The 16,016-nt window shown below is 41.2% G+C and overlaps 1 protein-coding gene across 2 annotated transcripts; it reads left to right on the top strand.

Moving 5' to 3' along the window:
* The first annotated feature begins 3,001 nt into the window (after positions 1-3,001).
* LOC118372512 (calcium-binding mitochondrial carrier protein SCaMC-1-like) lies at positions 3,002-15,691 on the top strand. 2 transcript variants are annotated; one of them, XM_035758434.2, is made up of 10 exons: positions 3,002-3,657; positions 5,044-5,170; positions 5,381-5,468; positions 7,738-7,849; positions 10,676-10,834; positions 11,078-11,230; positions 11,781-11,888; positions 13,762-13,929; positions 14,217-14,367; positions 14,665-15,691. In XM_035758434.2, exons 1-10 carry the CDS (start codon positions 3,475-3,477, stop codon positions 14,844-14,846), a joined length of 1,431 nt encoding a protein of 476 aa, XP_035614327.1. In that variant the 5' UTR covers positions 3,002-3,474; the 3' UTR covers positions 14,847-15,691. The 2 variants fall into 2 exon arrangements, with proteins under 2 accessions (XP_035614327.1, XP_052332311.1); XM_052476351.1 differs by lacking the exons at positions 3,002-3,657; positions 5,044-5,170; positions 5,381-5,468 and adding an exon at positions 5,490-5,752.
* Positions 15,692-16,016: the final 325 nt, after the last annotated feature.

The raw sequence follows: 16,016 nt of genomic DNA on the forward strand, positions 1-16,016 counted from the left end.
AATACGCCAACAAAACAATAAACACTACAAAACAAACCGTGAGGCTAAAGGCTAAGTGCCATAAACAAAGTCAACTTCCCACAAACACAGGTGGGAAAAAGGGTACCTAAGTATGGTTCCCAATCAGAGACAACGATAGACAGCTGTCCCTGATTGAGAACCATACCCAGCCAAAACCTAGAAATAGAAAATCATAGAAACACAAAACATAGAATGCCCACCCCAACTCACACCCTGACCAAACCAAAATAGAGACATAAAATGCTCTCTAAGGCCAGGGTGTGACAGTACAGCAAGTGTCAAACAGAAGGCTCACTGCGAATCCCGCACTTTACACATTTCTATCAGACCCATGCAGTGATTTGTGTTGTCAATTAATTTTGTCCCGCTTCCACACCACCAGAGATGCTTTGCACTACAAGTCACGGGAAGCACTGCCAACGTGCAGCACGCCAAAGAGTAGTTAGTGCATTGCCACACACACACCCCTCCTCCCAGACCCACCCACACGCCTGCCAGTGTGCTTTATGGCACCATATCATCAATAATGGCACTGACCGAATCTTCTACCAGACCATAAAGGTTCGGTTCCAACAGGTCATTGCTGTAGCCTACAGAATATATCTTGGTTTGAAAAAAAGTGATAAAATAAAGGATTCACATGCGGGTATAAATGATCACTTAAGGATAGTAGAACACACAAGCGAGTATAAGTCAGTCAACATTTAAGTCATCTACTTTATGAAATTACAGCCTGATTTCATCGGTGAATTCAACGTCAACTGCGCTCCTTTCGTGTCTCCAATTGATAACACGCAGCGGAGGGAAAGTGTACAGACACTTGTCACAGTCCAAGCTAGGCTACTAAAATGTTACAGTCTGGATTCGTTTTGTAAAGCTTGACAATGAATAAACTTAAAACTAAACCTGCAACAAAATAGCATGCAAACGAGAAACATGTAGCCCAATTACAACAACATTTTTAGCAGTAGCCTAGGCTGGCTACAATACATGTTGAGTGCATCAGACAGCAATGCTGCACTCACCCACACCAGTGATCCATGCCGTGCAAAAAAATGAAAAACATGTTTAAATTTAAATGTTAAAAGTTTAGATTAGAACATTACTTCGTTTATATAAAGTTATATTTACAGGACACATGCATATACTACAGGAAAATGCCCTACATATGAGTGAATGGATGAATAGTCTAAGGGAATGAGAATGTCATATGTTCATTTAATTGCTACAACCTAGATACGTTTTTGTTATTTGGAGTTAGAGTATTAAATACTTTTTTGATTAAGGTCGCAGCATATAATGCTCATGTGCCAACATTAGCAGCAAAGGCTGGACAAATATTATGTATGCTTCTTTTGTTATAATATGTTAAAATGCTACATACAGAATCCTATGTACATAAGTGGACATTATGAAGGAACTTATTTTTTCTAATAAAACAATGGCCAGTTTGAGTTGCAGTGTCACGACTTCCGCCGAAGTTGGCTCTCCTGCCTGTTCGGGCGGTGCTCGGCGGTCGTCGTCACCGTCCTACTAGCCACTACTGATCCCTTTTTCGTTTGTCTATTGGTTTTGTCTTATTAGTTTCACCTGTGTGTATTTGTTTAATTAGCGTCCTTATATGTAGTAGGTTGTCCCGCCCTTGTTTTGTGCGGGATTGTTTTTGTATTCATGTCATTTGGTGTAGTGCTTGTGTTTTATTCTCCGGTCTATTTTTGATCCTGTGTTGGATTATTCACCCTGTGTGTTGGGTTGACCGTGTTTTTTGTGCTCCGGAGAATAAACTGTCAAATCACTGAAACCTGCTCTCTGCGCCTGATTCCACCCACCTTGGTAAAACGTGACATGCAGTTGTAGGCCTATGCAATTTGTTTTGTAAAAGCAAACATAATAGCCTATGTCTGGCCCACAAATTCCTTGTGCTTTATCAATATGGCCCATGCACTGATTGAGATTGACACCCCTGGTGTACATATGACAAATATTCCAAAACATGCATCCTGTTTGCAGTAAGGCACTAATGTAATACTGCAAAAAAATGTGACAAGGAAATGAACTTGTTCTCGTGAATACACAGCGTTATATTTGGGGAAAATACAACACAGCACATTACTGAGTACCACTCTACATATTTTCAAGCATGGTGGTGGCTGCATCATGTTATGGGTATGATTGTCCTTCGGCAAGGACAAGGGAGTTTTTTTAGGTTAAAAATAAATTGAATAGAGCTTAGCACAGGCAACAATCAGGTTTTCCTCTAGTATTTTACCTGTGCTTAGCCCCATTCCATTTAATTTTTATCCTGAAAAACTCCCCACTCCTTAATGATTTCAAGCATACCCATAACATGATGCAGCCACCACTATGCTTGCAAATATGAAGAGTGTTACTCAGTAATGTGTTGAATTGAATTTGTCCCAAACATGACAATAAGTATTCTGGACAACAAGTTAATTGCTTTGTCACATTTTGAGGAATATTACTTTAGTGCATTGTTGCATGTTTTGGAATATTTGTTTTCTTCTTTTCACTATGTCAATTAGGTTCTGGAGTAACTACAGTGTTGTAACTGTTTTAAAGTCAGCATTTTCCTCATGGGGCTCCCAAGTGGCACAGCATTTCATTTTTAATTCATTTGTATATATTTCTAAAAACATAATTCCACTATGACATTATGGGGTATTGTGTGTAGGCCAGTGACAAACATCTCAATTTAATCAATGTTATATTCAGGCTGTACCACAACAAAATGTGGAAAAAGTCAAGGGGTGTGAATAGTTTCTGAAGGCACTGTTTTCAACAGGAAATGTCTCTGCGCTCTTTACAGAGTACGACAACGCCCCTAATAAATCGAATTCTAGACAACGCAAGCCATTGTATATAGTATATGGCTATTAAATAGGCCATCTCAGTTATAAAACACGTTAATAATAACATTGATAGATAAGGTTATTATCACACTACAGCCGCGCACAATTGGCCCAGCGTCGTCCGGGTTTGGCCGTGGTAGACCGTCATTGTAAATAATAATTTGTTCTTACCTGACTTGCCTAGTTAAATAAAGGTAAATATTTTTTTTAAACTGCACAGCCAGGGGCTCTCCTAGCATAGATCAGTATAGGCAACTCCCTTCGCTTTGTTTGCCTCATTCCTTATTATACCACGCCCTCAATTTGACTGCAGCCTCGATGAGTGGATTTCAGGTTATTTGCTGGATTTGCAGCAGTATTTGCAGGGAGTATGGAGCTGTGTCAGATCGTCGTCACAAATTTCGTTCATCGTTATTTATCTTGTCGCGAACGGAGATAATTGCAACGACCGACTGATTAAGACGACAGACCGCATACCAATGGCTATCTTTCCCCAAGCTGTGGTTTTCAATATTGCTATGCATTCAACTCTCTGAAAAAGATAGACAAGGCCCTATCTATTGCCTCTTTGCCAACCGCAACAATGTATCAGGTTATAAGAGGATTTATACTAACGGACTCCCGATGCTGGGATCCCGACAGTCAAAGGTCATACCAGGACCTGTTCGATAAACTGGACACCAACAAGGATGGGAAGGTGGATGTGGCCGAATTGAGAGCAGGTCTAACCGCAATGGGCATATCATTCCGCAAAGGTGCAGCGCAGGTAAATGCACATGCAATGAAGAGCCATTATGTATTATTTCCAAGCAATCTATTCAATTATTATTATACATAGCTCAGTGATTCAATTGGGAGTGGGACATTAGCCTGGGTGCCAGTTCGTTTTCTGCTCTTTTACCAACTCCTTGTGGAATTGTCATGCAAAGCATTGGCTTTACAATGACAACGGTGTAGGCAAAAGCACAAACAGATCTGGGACCAAGCTAGTGGGACATATAGGTAGCAATTAAATGAACATATGACATTCTCATTCCCTTAGACTATTCATCTATTCACTCATATGTAGGGCATTTTCCTGTAGTATGTGCATGTGTCCTGTAAATAGAACTTTATATAAACTAAGTACTGTTCTATCTAAACTTTAGTCTTCCAACCAGTTCCTCCCCTGTCACGTGTCATATCCAGGAGAGATAGAGCAGTGCCTGGGGTTATCAGTGCAGACATGGGCCTGTATCCACACATTCTCAGAGTAGAAGTGCTGATCTACACTCTTAGAAAAAAGGTGCTCTCTAGAATCTAAAAGGGTTCTTCAGCTGTCTCCATTGGAGAACCCTTTGAATAACCCTTGTTTGTTCCAGGTAGAACCCTTTTGGAATCAAGTAGAACCGTTTTGGGTTCCATGTAGAACCTTTTCCACATAGGGTTCTACCTAGACCCAAAAATGGGTTTACCTGGAACCGAAAAGGGTTCTCCTATATAGGGACAGCTAAAGAACCCCTTTGGAACCCTTTTTTTTCTAAGAGTGTAGAATTAGTTTAGCCTTTTAGATCATAATGAATAGGACTATATGGACAGATGAGGCAATGATCCTAGATCAGCAATCCTACTCTATGCTTTGTGGATACAGGCCTGGGGCTGGTTTAACTTGCGGGACACACAGATCGGTTTCATCGTCAATATGACATCCACAGAATAGTTAATCACTTTCATCACTAGACTTTTCTGTCATCGATCAATGTTGCACTAGTGCTCAGAGAATTAGTCAACGCTGAGAACCAGTGCACCATTGGTCGAAGGAGAGAAAAGGCTACTTCCACCACAGTACCAGGGAATGAAAAGACATCTGTTGGTATCTGTTACCAGCTACAGTGGAACATCCCCATCCCATTGACAAAGTCATCTCCAGACAGTTTGAAATATTCATCACCGTTCAGTATTCAGTCACGTGCACAGCATGCTCTTGTTGCTCCACAGTTAACTCTATAACAATACACAGTATAGGAATGTTATACAGTTCCTGTCTTTGTCAGGGTTTCCTGAGTCTTGTGTGATGAGTAACCTTGCAGAGTAGCTTGCTTCATAGGCAATGAAGGGTTAAACTTACTACAGTGAGGCAAATAAAATAACCCTCTCATTTGTGTCTGCACAGAAAATAGTATCGTCCGGTGACAAAAACAAAGATGGAGGGCTTGACTTCAACGAGTTCAACAAATATCTGAAAGAGCATGAAAAGAAACTGCGCCTGACGTTCAAGAGCTTGGACAAAAACAACGACGGTATTATCATTTTTATATGAAATGTTTATTTGAATAGTTTAGAAGAAGAACACGATGAGACCTGTCAGAATGACACAATTCTCATATCAACGTAATAATACCACTGTTATAAAGCAACAAGGCATGATAGAACAAGCATCATACTTATCAGCATTTAGGTACAGAATGTACTTAAACAACACATTGAAATGTCTCCATAATGTCCTCCAGGGCGCATCGATGCCTCTGAGATTAAGCAGTCCCTTGAAGAGCTGGGCATGGACATCACCCAGGAAGAGGCCCAGACCATCCTACAAAGGTTTGTCCTCATAAATCACTCATTGCTTGCATTTCGTACTCTAACCCAGGGCTGACAATAAATCGAATTTACATTGAAATTGCAATATTGACATGTGCAATATCCATATCGCAAGAGATCCATATCGCAAGAGATCCATATCGCAAGAGATCCATATCGCAAGAGATCCATATCACAAGAGATCCATATCACAAGAGATCCATATCACAAGAGATCCATATCACAAGAGATCCATATCACAAGAGATCCATATCGCAATATATGGAAACGCATCTCAGCCGTGGGTAATGTTCGCTTTTATAGTTTACTCAGGTTTTTCTCCTCTTGCAGCTGTTTCCCACACACAACAAGCCCCGCCCCATGTCACTTAAGCATTGCAGTTCCTCCATGCTGTTAGATTTACTATACATTTGCATGCGGTTCTGTTGGGTCAAATGCAGTCAACCGATTGGTCCAAGCCAGAATGATGCTGCTTTCCACTTTGCTTCTTAATAGAAGTCATTCTATTTACAGTACCAGTCAAAAGTTTGGACGCACCTACTTATTCCAGGGTTTTCTTTATTTGTACTATTTTCTACATTGTAGAAAAATAGTGAAGACATCACAACTATGAAAAAAATGCATGGAATCATGTAGTAACTAAAAAAGTGTTAAACAATTCAAAATATAGTTTATATTTGAGATTCTTCAAAGTAGCCACCCTTTGCCTTGATGACAGCTTTGCACACTCTTGGTATTCTCTCAACCAGCTTCATAAGTTAGTCACCTGGAATGCATTTCAATTAACAGATGTGCCTTGTTAATTTGTGGAATTTCTTTCCTTCTTAATGTGTTTTAGCCAATCAGTTGTGTTGTGACAAGGTAGGGGAGTATACAGAAGACAGCTCTATTTGGTAAAAGACCAAGTCCATATTATGGCAAGAACAGCTAAAATAAGCAAAGAGAAATGACAGTCCATCATTACTTTAAGACATGAAGGTCAGTCAATCTGGAAAATTTCAAGAGCTTTGAAAGTTTCTTCAAGTGCAGTTGCAAAAACCATCTCTCTTGGGGACCGCCACAGGAAAGGAAGACCCAGAGTTACCTCTGCTGCAGAGGACAAGTTCATCAGATTTCAGCCCAAATAAATTATTCACAGAGTTCAAGTAAGAGACACATCTCAACATTAACTGTTCAGAGGAGACTGTGTGAATCAGGCCTTCATGGTCAAATTGCTGAAAATAAACTATTACTGAATGACACCAATAAGAAGAGACTTGCTTGGGCCAAGAAACATGAGCAATGGACATTAGACCAGTGGTCTGATGAGTCCAAATTTGAGATTTTTGTTTCCAACCGCTGTGTCTTTGTGAGATGCATAGTAGGTGAACGGATGTTCTCCGCATGTGTGGTTCCCACCGTGAAGCATGGAGGAGGAGGTGTGATGGTGTGGCTGTGCTTTGCTGGTGATACGGTCAGTGATTTATTTAGAATTCAAGGCACACTTAACCAGTATGGCTACCACAGGATTCTACAGCGATACACCATCCCATCTGGTTTGCGCTTAGTGGGACTATCATTTGTTTATCAACAGGACAATGACCTAACACACCTCCAGGCTGTGTAAGGGATATTTGACCAAGAAGGAGAGTGAGGGAGTGCTGCATCAGATGACCTGGCCTCCACAATCACCCGACCTCAACCCAATTGAGATGGTTTGGGATGAGTTGGACCGCAGAGTGAAGGAAAATAAGCCAAAAAGTCCTCAGCATATGTGGGAACTCCTTCAAGACTGTTGGAAAATAATTCCTCATGAAGCTGGTTGAGAGAATCCTAAGAGTGTGCAAAGCTGTCATCAAGGCAAAGGGTCGCCCACTTTGAAGAATCAAAAATGTATTTTGATGTGTTTAACACTTTTTCATAGTTTTGATGTCTTCACTATTATTTTACAATGTAGAAAATAGTAAAAATAAAGACAAACCCTTGAATGAGTCCAAACGTTTGACTGGTACTGTATATTATTCCAACAGTTTACCTAAGTGTTTAGATTGTTATCGCACATCAAATCACAATTCAAATATTTGATGAAAATATTTGCCCATATCGTGCAGCCCTACTTTAAGAATTTAGATTAAACTGATCAACTAATCAGAAAACCATTGATTTGTTGAATCAGTGTTAGTGCTGGGCTGCAACAAAAGTAGTAAAGTTGGCTAAAGCAGATGCAGAATGGCAACCAAGGTAGTACTGTTACTATCCTGCTCTTTAACCTCATATCCTGCCTGTGCAGCATGGACATCGATGGTACCATGATGGTGGACTGGAACGAGTGGAGGGATCACTTCCTGTTCAACCCTGCCCATAACTTGAACGAGATCGTACGCTACTGGAAACACTCCACGGTCAGTGGGGTCACCCAGACCTAGTGCACACACACGCCACACACAAACACAGCACACACACGCACTCACACATCCGTCTCTTGAAGGAATGAAGGAAATTGATGGGTGTAAGCAACAATATGGGATAAAAACTCCTGTACAATTCTTCAAATCAATTAAGGGCCATCAATAATTCAGATTAAGATAATGTTTGTGTCTGTCTTTGGGCCTTGTAATGGAAATGCATTGACCAACAGCCTCACCACAGTGCTCAAATAATAAGACACAGATTACCTAAAGCAGCCTCCAGATCAAGCAGTACAGTGAATGTAGGCCTTCTAGAATATTCTCTGTAACAGACGTTTAACTGTCAAACTGTGTGGAGTACAGTGCTCTTTCCACTTTGACTTTGACTTTTGACTTTCATCAGAAAAATGTACTGTTTTTGCTTATCTCCAGCGAGGTTATCTTGCAAAGTTTATTTCTAGCAAATAGTGAGCGGCTTCCATAACGTACTGTTGAGACTACCTGTTGAAAGGGTGTTACTGTTACTGCTTGTGTCACTGTTTGTGGTGGGATACAGATGTAGTATCTTCATTTGATCACTCTGTTACTGAGAATTCAAATGAGCTTCGTGATTTCCATAAATTCACTGAACACCTACAGTTCTCTCTCCTCTCTCTCTCTCGTTCAAACGCAAAAGCACCAAACATAATAAATGTCCTACTACTGCGACATTCAAAGGTACAAAAATGTCTCTGAAATGCAGCCATACACATCAACAACCTCTGTTATATATAGTTTAATAACACAATATATATATTGTTCTCCACTACGACATTCAAGTATATCCAAAATGGACCTAAACTAAAGCCGACAGTCGTGGCCAAATATTTTGAGAATGACACAAATATTAATTTTCACAAAGTCTGCTGCCTCAGTTTGTATGATGGCAATTTGCATATACTCCATAATGTTATGAAGAGTGATCAGATGAATGGCAATTAATTCCCTCTTTGCCATGCAAATGAACTGAATCCCCCCAAAAAACATTTCCACTGCATTTCAGCCCTGCCACAAAAGGACCAGCTGACATCATGTCAGTGATTCTCTCATTAACACAGGTGTGAGTGTTGACGAGGACAAGGCTGGAGATCACTCTGTCATGCTGATTGAGTTTGAATAACATACTGGAAGCTTCAAAAGGAGGGTGGTGCTTGGAATCATTATTCTTCCTCTGTCAACCATGGTTACCTGCAAGGAAACATGTAGAACCCATGTGCCGTCATCATTGCTTTGCACAAAAAGGGCTTCACAGGGCAAGGATATTGCTGCCAGTAAGATTGCACCTAAATCAACCATTTGTCGGATCATCAAGAACTTCAAGGAGAGCGGTTCAATTGTTGTGAAGAAGGCTTCAGGGCACCCAAGAAAGTCCAGCAAGCACCAGGACCGTCTCCTAAAGTTGATTCAGCTGCGGGATCGGGGCACCACCAGTACAGAGCTTGCTCAGGAATGTCAGCAGGCAGGTGTGAGTGCATCTGCACGCACAGTGAGGCGAAGACTTTTGGAGGATGGACTGGGGTCAAAAAGGGCAGCAAAGAAGCAACTTCTCTCCAGGAAAAACATCAGGGACAGGCTGATATTCTGCAAAAGGTACAGGGATTGGACTGCTGATGACTGGGGTAAAGTCATTTTCTCTGATGAATCCCCTTCCCAATTGTTTGGGGCATCCGGAAAAAAGCTTGTCCGGAGAAGACAAGGTGAGCGCTACCATCAGTCCTGTATCATGCCAACAGTAAAGCGTCCTGAGACCATTCATGTGTGGGGTTGCTTCTCAGCCAAGGGAGTGGGCTCACTCACAATTTTGCCTAAGAACACAGCCATGAACAAAGAATGGTACCAACACATCCTCCGAGAGCAACTTCTCCCAACCATCCAGGAACAGTTTGGTGACAAACAATACCTTTTCCAGCGTGATGGAGCACCTTGACATAAGGCAAAGATGATAACTAAGTGGCTCGGGGAACAAAACATTGATATTTTGGATCCATGGCCAGGAAACTCCCCAGACCTTAATCCTATTGAGAACTTGTGGTCAATCCTCAAGAGGCGGGTGGACAAACAAAAACCCACAAATTCTGACAAACTCCAAGCATTGATTAAGCAAGAATGGGCTGCCATCAGTCAGGATGTGGCCCAGAAGTAAATTGACAGCATGCCAGGGCGGATTGCAGAGGTCTTGAAAAAGGGTCAACACTGCAAATATTGACTCTTTGCATCAACTTCATGCAATTGTCAATAAAAGCCTTTGACACTTATGAAATGCTTGTATTCCATAGTAACATCTGACAAAAATATCTAAAGATACTGAGGCAGCAGACTTTGTGAAAATTAATATTTGTGTCATTCTCAACTTTTGGCCACGTCTGTACTGTAGCCTATCAAAACTAATGTCCTGTTAGAAATGATCACTTAAAAAAAAATAATAATCTAGTTGTCCTGCTGCAGGATTATTCTATCCTTTGACAAAACTGGTCAAATGAAGATACCACATCTGTAGCAGGTGTTGGTAGACAGTTTCAGCACTGTATGAGAATAGACCTGCTGGTTGGGGAGGTAGCAGTCTGGTTAGGCCTTGGCACTGTATTGACCACATCTGTTACTTACTATAGCTCGAAGGTTATCCTATGGGCAATCTGATGAAGAATGGGAAGTTGGAACAACATGAAAGACCAATTGAACAGTTTACTATAAGAATTATTACAAGAATACATTTATTGATCGTACAGAATTCCTGTTCCAGCAGTTTGGCATCTGTTCAAGCTAATATTTTTTATTCACCAGGTGCTGGACATAGGAGAGAGCATTGCCATCCCTGATGAGTTCACCGAGGAGGAGAAGACCTCGGGAGGCTGGTGGAAACAGCTGGCTGCCGGGGCGATGGCCGGGGCGGTCTCTCGCACAGGCACCGCCCCCCTGGACAGGGTGAAGGTCTTCATGCAGGTAGAGCACCGGAAAGGTTGTCACAGTCTGACCACTCTATGGAGGCCGAAAGTAGACCGCTTTATATGATTTAACTTCTCACTATAACCCTTATCACAAACCTTACACATTTTGTTTTGAGTTTTGTTTGAGGCCTACAACCCCTTACAAAGTGAAGTGTTGGAGACAAAGTGAAAAGCACTACAGGAATGCTACCTATCCATCAGTATTGTCTAATCTACAACACCTGTGGTTGTGTTTCAGGTCCACTCCTCCAAGTCCAACCGGATCACCCTGTTGGGAGGATTCAAACAGATGATTAAGGAAGGGGGCGTGGCCTCACTATGGCGAGGGAACGGGATCAACGTGTTAAAGATCGCCCCTGAGACCGCTATCAAATTCATGGCCTACGAACAGGTTGGACACTGTTTCATATCTTTACTTTGATGGAGGTAGACAAAATGAGGTTGACCTAGAGAGAAAGACATAGTGACATAGTGACATGGAAAGCAGGAAGAAATGAAATCAAACGATAGCGAGGAAAGGAAACATGAATGAGAGAGGAAGACAGACAGCGAGAGAAAGAGAGGGAAGACAGACAGAGAGAGAAAGAGAGGGAAGACAGAGAGAGAGAGAAAGAGAGGGAAGACAGAGAGAAAGAAAGGGAAGACAGACAGACAGACAGACAGACAGGGAAGACGGACAGACAGACAGACAGGGAAGACAGACAGACAGACAGTCAGACAGACAGAGAGGGAAGACGGACAGAGCGAGAGAGGGAAGACGGACAGAGCGAGAGAGGGAAGACGGACAGAGCGAAAGAGGGAAGACGGACAGAGCGAGAGAGGGAAGACTGACAGAGCGAGAGAGGGAAGACGGACAGAGAAAAAGAGGGAAGGTGGAAGAAAGGGTAAATGTTGTGATAGTATCTCTGTGTTGTCTTCATGACGCATCTCTCTCCTGTCAGTATAAGAAGCTGCTGACACCAGAGGGAGAGAAGGTCCAGACCTACCAGAGGTTCATGGCTGGCTCTCTGGCAGGCGCCACGGCCCAGTCGTCCATCTACCCCATGGAGGTGAGACCACCCATTGTCACCTCCCAATGTCACTTTCAGGTCTCTGGAATTCATTTCATCAAGTATTCTATTAACATTCCAAAGACATTTCTGTCTTCTGCAGTCAATTTCATCACGTGTCATCCGTGAAACATTTTGATCTTGGTGAGAGAGAAATGCAACTTCTCAGAAATACAGTGAGCTCCAAAAGTATTGACCGTTACACATTTATTTGTTGTCATTTTGGCTCTATTCTCCAGCACTTTGGATTTGAAATGATACAATGACTATGAGGTTCAAGTGCAGACTGTCAACTTTAATTTGAGGGTTTTTCATCCATAACCGTACAGAACCTTTTAGGTGACCTAAAGTATTGGAACAAATTCACTTGTATGTGTATTAAAGTAGTAAAAAGTTAAGTATTTGGTCCAATATTCATAGCACGCAATGACTACATCAAGCTTGTGACTACACATTTGTCTTGGTTGTGTTTCAGGTTATTTTGTGCCCAATAGAAATGAATGGTAAACAATGTATTGTGTCATTTTGAAGTCACTTTTACTGTAAATAAGATTTGTAAATACCCCCAAGACGTGCGAACCTCTCACCATTACAATAACAGGGAAGGTAGCATTTTATATCATACCCCCAAGACATGCTAACCTCTCACCATTACAATAACAGGGAAGGTAGCATTTTATATCATACCCCCAAGACATGCTAACCTCTCACCATTACAATAACAGGGAAGGTAGCATTTTATATCATACCCCCAAGACATGCTAACCTCTCACCATTACAATAACAGGGAAGGTAGCATTTTATATCATACCCCCAAGACATGCTAACCTCTCACCATTACAATAACAGGGAAGGTAACATTTTATATCATACCCCCAAGACATGCTAACCTCTCACCATTACAATAACAGGGAAGGTAACATTTTATATCATACCCACAAGACATGCTAACCTCTCACCATTACAATAACAGGGAAGGCAGCATTTTATATCATACCCCCAAGACATGCTAACCTCTCACCATTACAATAACAGGGAAGGTAGCATTTTTGGGGGGTATTTGTAGGTCTAACTTTCTAATTCAGAATTATCTGTAGTCATGGTAGCATCCACATTAATGTAGAAGTTTTTAGAAATATTATATTCTTATTTACAATAAAAGTGACTCCAAACTGACACAATACATGATTTACCATTCATTTCTATTGGACACAAAATAACCTGAAACACAACCAAAACAAACTGCAAATGCATCCAATAAGTTTGTAGAGTCACAAGCTTAATGTTGTCATTACGTGCTGTGAATATGGGACCAAATACTCTACTTTTGACTACTTTAATACACATATTAAAGTGAATACTTTTGGTCCCCTAAAATGAGGTGACTATGATGAAAATACCCTAAAATTAAAGGTGACAGAGTTTAAAAAAGTGAATTTACATTATTAAGTAGTAGATGGTTTTATTAGTCAAATATTTATTTCAGTGCTGCTGGAGAGCTTTGACAGTAAATGTGATTTTTGTATGTCCATTCGTCTTCCATCAATAAAGTAGTAACATATACATGTTGTTTGTCATGTATAACCTCAGTCATTGTATCATTTAAAATCCAAAGTGCTTGAATACAATAAAATAATAAAAAATGGTCACTGTCCCAATACTTTTGGAGCCCACTGTATCTTGAGCGTAAAAGTTGAAACAAGAGTGCAAATCTTTGTGTTGCTACTATGTATTCATGACAAATGAGCTACGTAAATAGGCTCAAACTTCTGTCCCGCTAGATAGTGGCATTAGATGGCACACCAGTCATTTTGGCTTCTCGTAAAGCAGTGCATTTACACGGTTACTCACCCTCTCTGTTTCCTCTTTTTAGGTCATGAAGACCAGACTGACTCTGGGGAAAACTGGCCAGTATAATGGAATGTTTGACTGTGCCAAGAAGATTCTGAGGAAAGAGGGCATCAAAGCCTTCTATAAAGGCTACACTCCCAACATGATAGGCATCATTCCCTATGCTGGCATCGACCTAGCTGTTTACGAGGTCTGCAGGCTGAGGATTCATATCACTGAGTCAATGCTATTCCTCATTACAGTAACACAATGATTTACAGTTCACTGACATGTATTACTAAAACAGAGAATTCCATCATCTTACAAGTTTTTCAGGACTTAAGAATGAAATCCACTGAATCCACTGAGTTGCGTTTGTCTAAATGAGGGAAGGCTTACAACATTGTGACCACTGTCTAAACACAGATTTCCTGTGGTGGCAGTCTCATCCCTAAATGATCCTTATTGATTGCCCCACTCTGTGTTTGTGTACCCTAGAGCCTGAAGAATGCCTGGTTGTCCCGCTATGCCAAAGACACGGCCAACCCTGGCATCCTGGTGCTGTTAGGATGTGGCACCATCTCCAGCACGTGTGGCCAGCTGGCCAGCTACCCCCTCGCCCTGCTCCGCACACGCATGCAGGCGCAGGGTAATACATGACAATCAAAATGCATCTGTTACTACTTTATTGATTGAAGACGAAAAACAATGGACATACAAAATTCACCTATTTACTGTCAAAGCTCTCCAGCAGCACATAAATAAATATTTGATGAATAAAACCATCTGCTACTTAATCATAAAATACATTTTTTACTCTATGATAAAACAGAGATCACCTGATTGCCATGAGAGATAAACTAAGTGCCAACCTGAGGTAGTGAGTGTGAACAAACTAACCTTTTATTTTACTCCTGCGTCCTTTCTTTCACTATCTGTTTCACAGCAACTCTGGATGCGTCAGACAAGTCCACCATGAGTGGGCTAGTGAAGGGGATCCTGGCTAACGAGGGGTTCTTTGGACTCTACCGGGGTATCCTGCCCAACTTCATGAAAGTCATTCCTGCTGTGAGCATCAGCTATGTGGTCTACGAATACATGAAGACCGGCCTGGGGATCTCAAAATGAGGAATGATCCATCTCCCAATGATGCAGGGATCGTGAAATAGGTTGTTAGATCGTTAGATCTTTTAGACAGTCAACCAGATTTGTGTTGCACATAGACTTCTATGTTCTCGCGTAGCCAAACATCGAGATCACGTTCGCTCTGCGAGGAGAAGCTAAGGCTAGTTCAAACTAAGGCTCGTTCAAACTAAGGCTAGTTCAAACTAAGGCTAGTTCAAACTAAGGCTAGTTCAAACTGGGCCATATCAGTAAACTCCAAAAATGACATTCACCCCTTTAACGCACAGCGATGTGAGACATATCCAACACAAAAGATGGTGCAATATAACTGAGAAGAACTGCATTATGGGTCTTACACTGTATAAGGGGAAAGGAGAAGGTATTCAGGTGAACACTGTTGAGAGCTTTGTCTAAAGTATTTTCTGTTCTTCTTTAAAATGAAGTACTCCATGTGCACGTAAGCGATTATATTATTATTTAAGTGTGCCTTACCCTCAGTTAAATATCATAATTGTATCTTTTATTTGGTTGGTTTTTATTGATGTTTTTACACTTTCAGTGTAATTTACAACAGCCTCAATGCTATGTTTTTCATGTGTTTTTCCCCCATATGGATTTCCATTGTTGTTCTTGACTGTTAAGCTGTATCCCTAGCAAAATATTTAGACTTACAAACTTGCATGCAAATATTGCCTGTCAATCATGAATGGAGCTGAGGGAAAGTCTTAAAAACGGAAATTCAATCTGCTAATACTGGAATTCAGAATAATCCCACCCGTGTCACACACACACACACACACACACACACACACACACACACACACACACACACACACACACACACACACGTGCATGCCATGCACGCAGTTAACATTTAGAGTTAGACCAATTGTTATTATGTTGCCTCAATGTCTTAATTATGTTTGAGTATGTAATACTGTTATACCTGAATTGATTGACATTGTGAGCGATGTATGAATGTTCTCACTGAGCTCACAAAACTTAGACTGAAAGAAAAGCAATGCATGTGTTATGGGTCAATACAAGTGTTTACAGACAGTTGCCCAAGAATCAATGTTGACAATGGAAAGGATTGGAGTGCTCCCATTGCAAAGGCTCAACCTCTATCTCAATGCTGTGTGCATGGCGCCATCTAGAGGACTTACAACAAAC

Source organism: Oncorhynchus keta, chromosome 23 (assembly GCF_023373465.1).
Source record: "Oncorhynchus keta strain PuntledgeMale-10-30-2019 chromosome 23, Oket_V2, whole genome shotgun sequence".
In the NCBI taxonomy this organism is placed as follows: Eukaryota; Metazoa; Chordata; class Actinopteri; order Salmoniformes; family Salmonidae; genus Oncorhynchus; species Oncorhynchus keta.

Bases quoted from the DNA above. Each gene is read 5' to 3' on its own strand.
- LOC118372512 (XM_035758434.2), top strand. From the start codon at position 3,475: ATGTATCAGGTTATAAGAGGATTTATACTAACGGACTCCCGATGCTGG. The intron at 3,658-5,043 runs GTAAATGCACAT...GTGTCTGCACAG, and splicing joins TCCGCAAAGGTGCAGCGCAG to AAAATAGTATCGTCCGGTGA. The intron at 11,231-11,780 runs GTTGGACACTGT...CTCTCCTGTCAG, and splicing joins AATTCATGGCCTACGAACAG to TATAAGAAGCTGCTGACACC.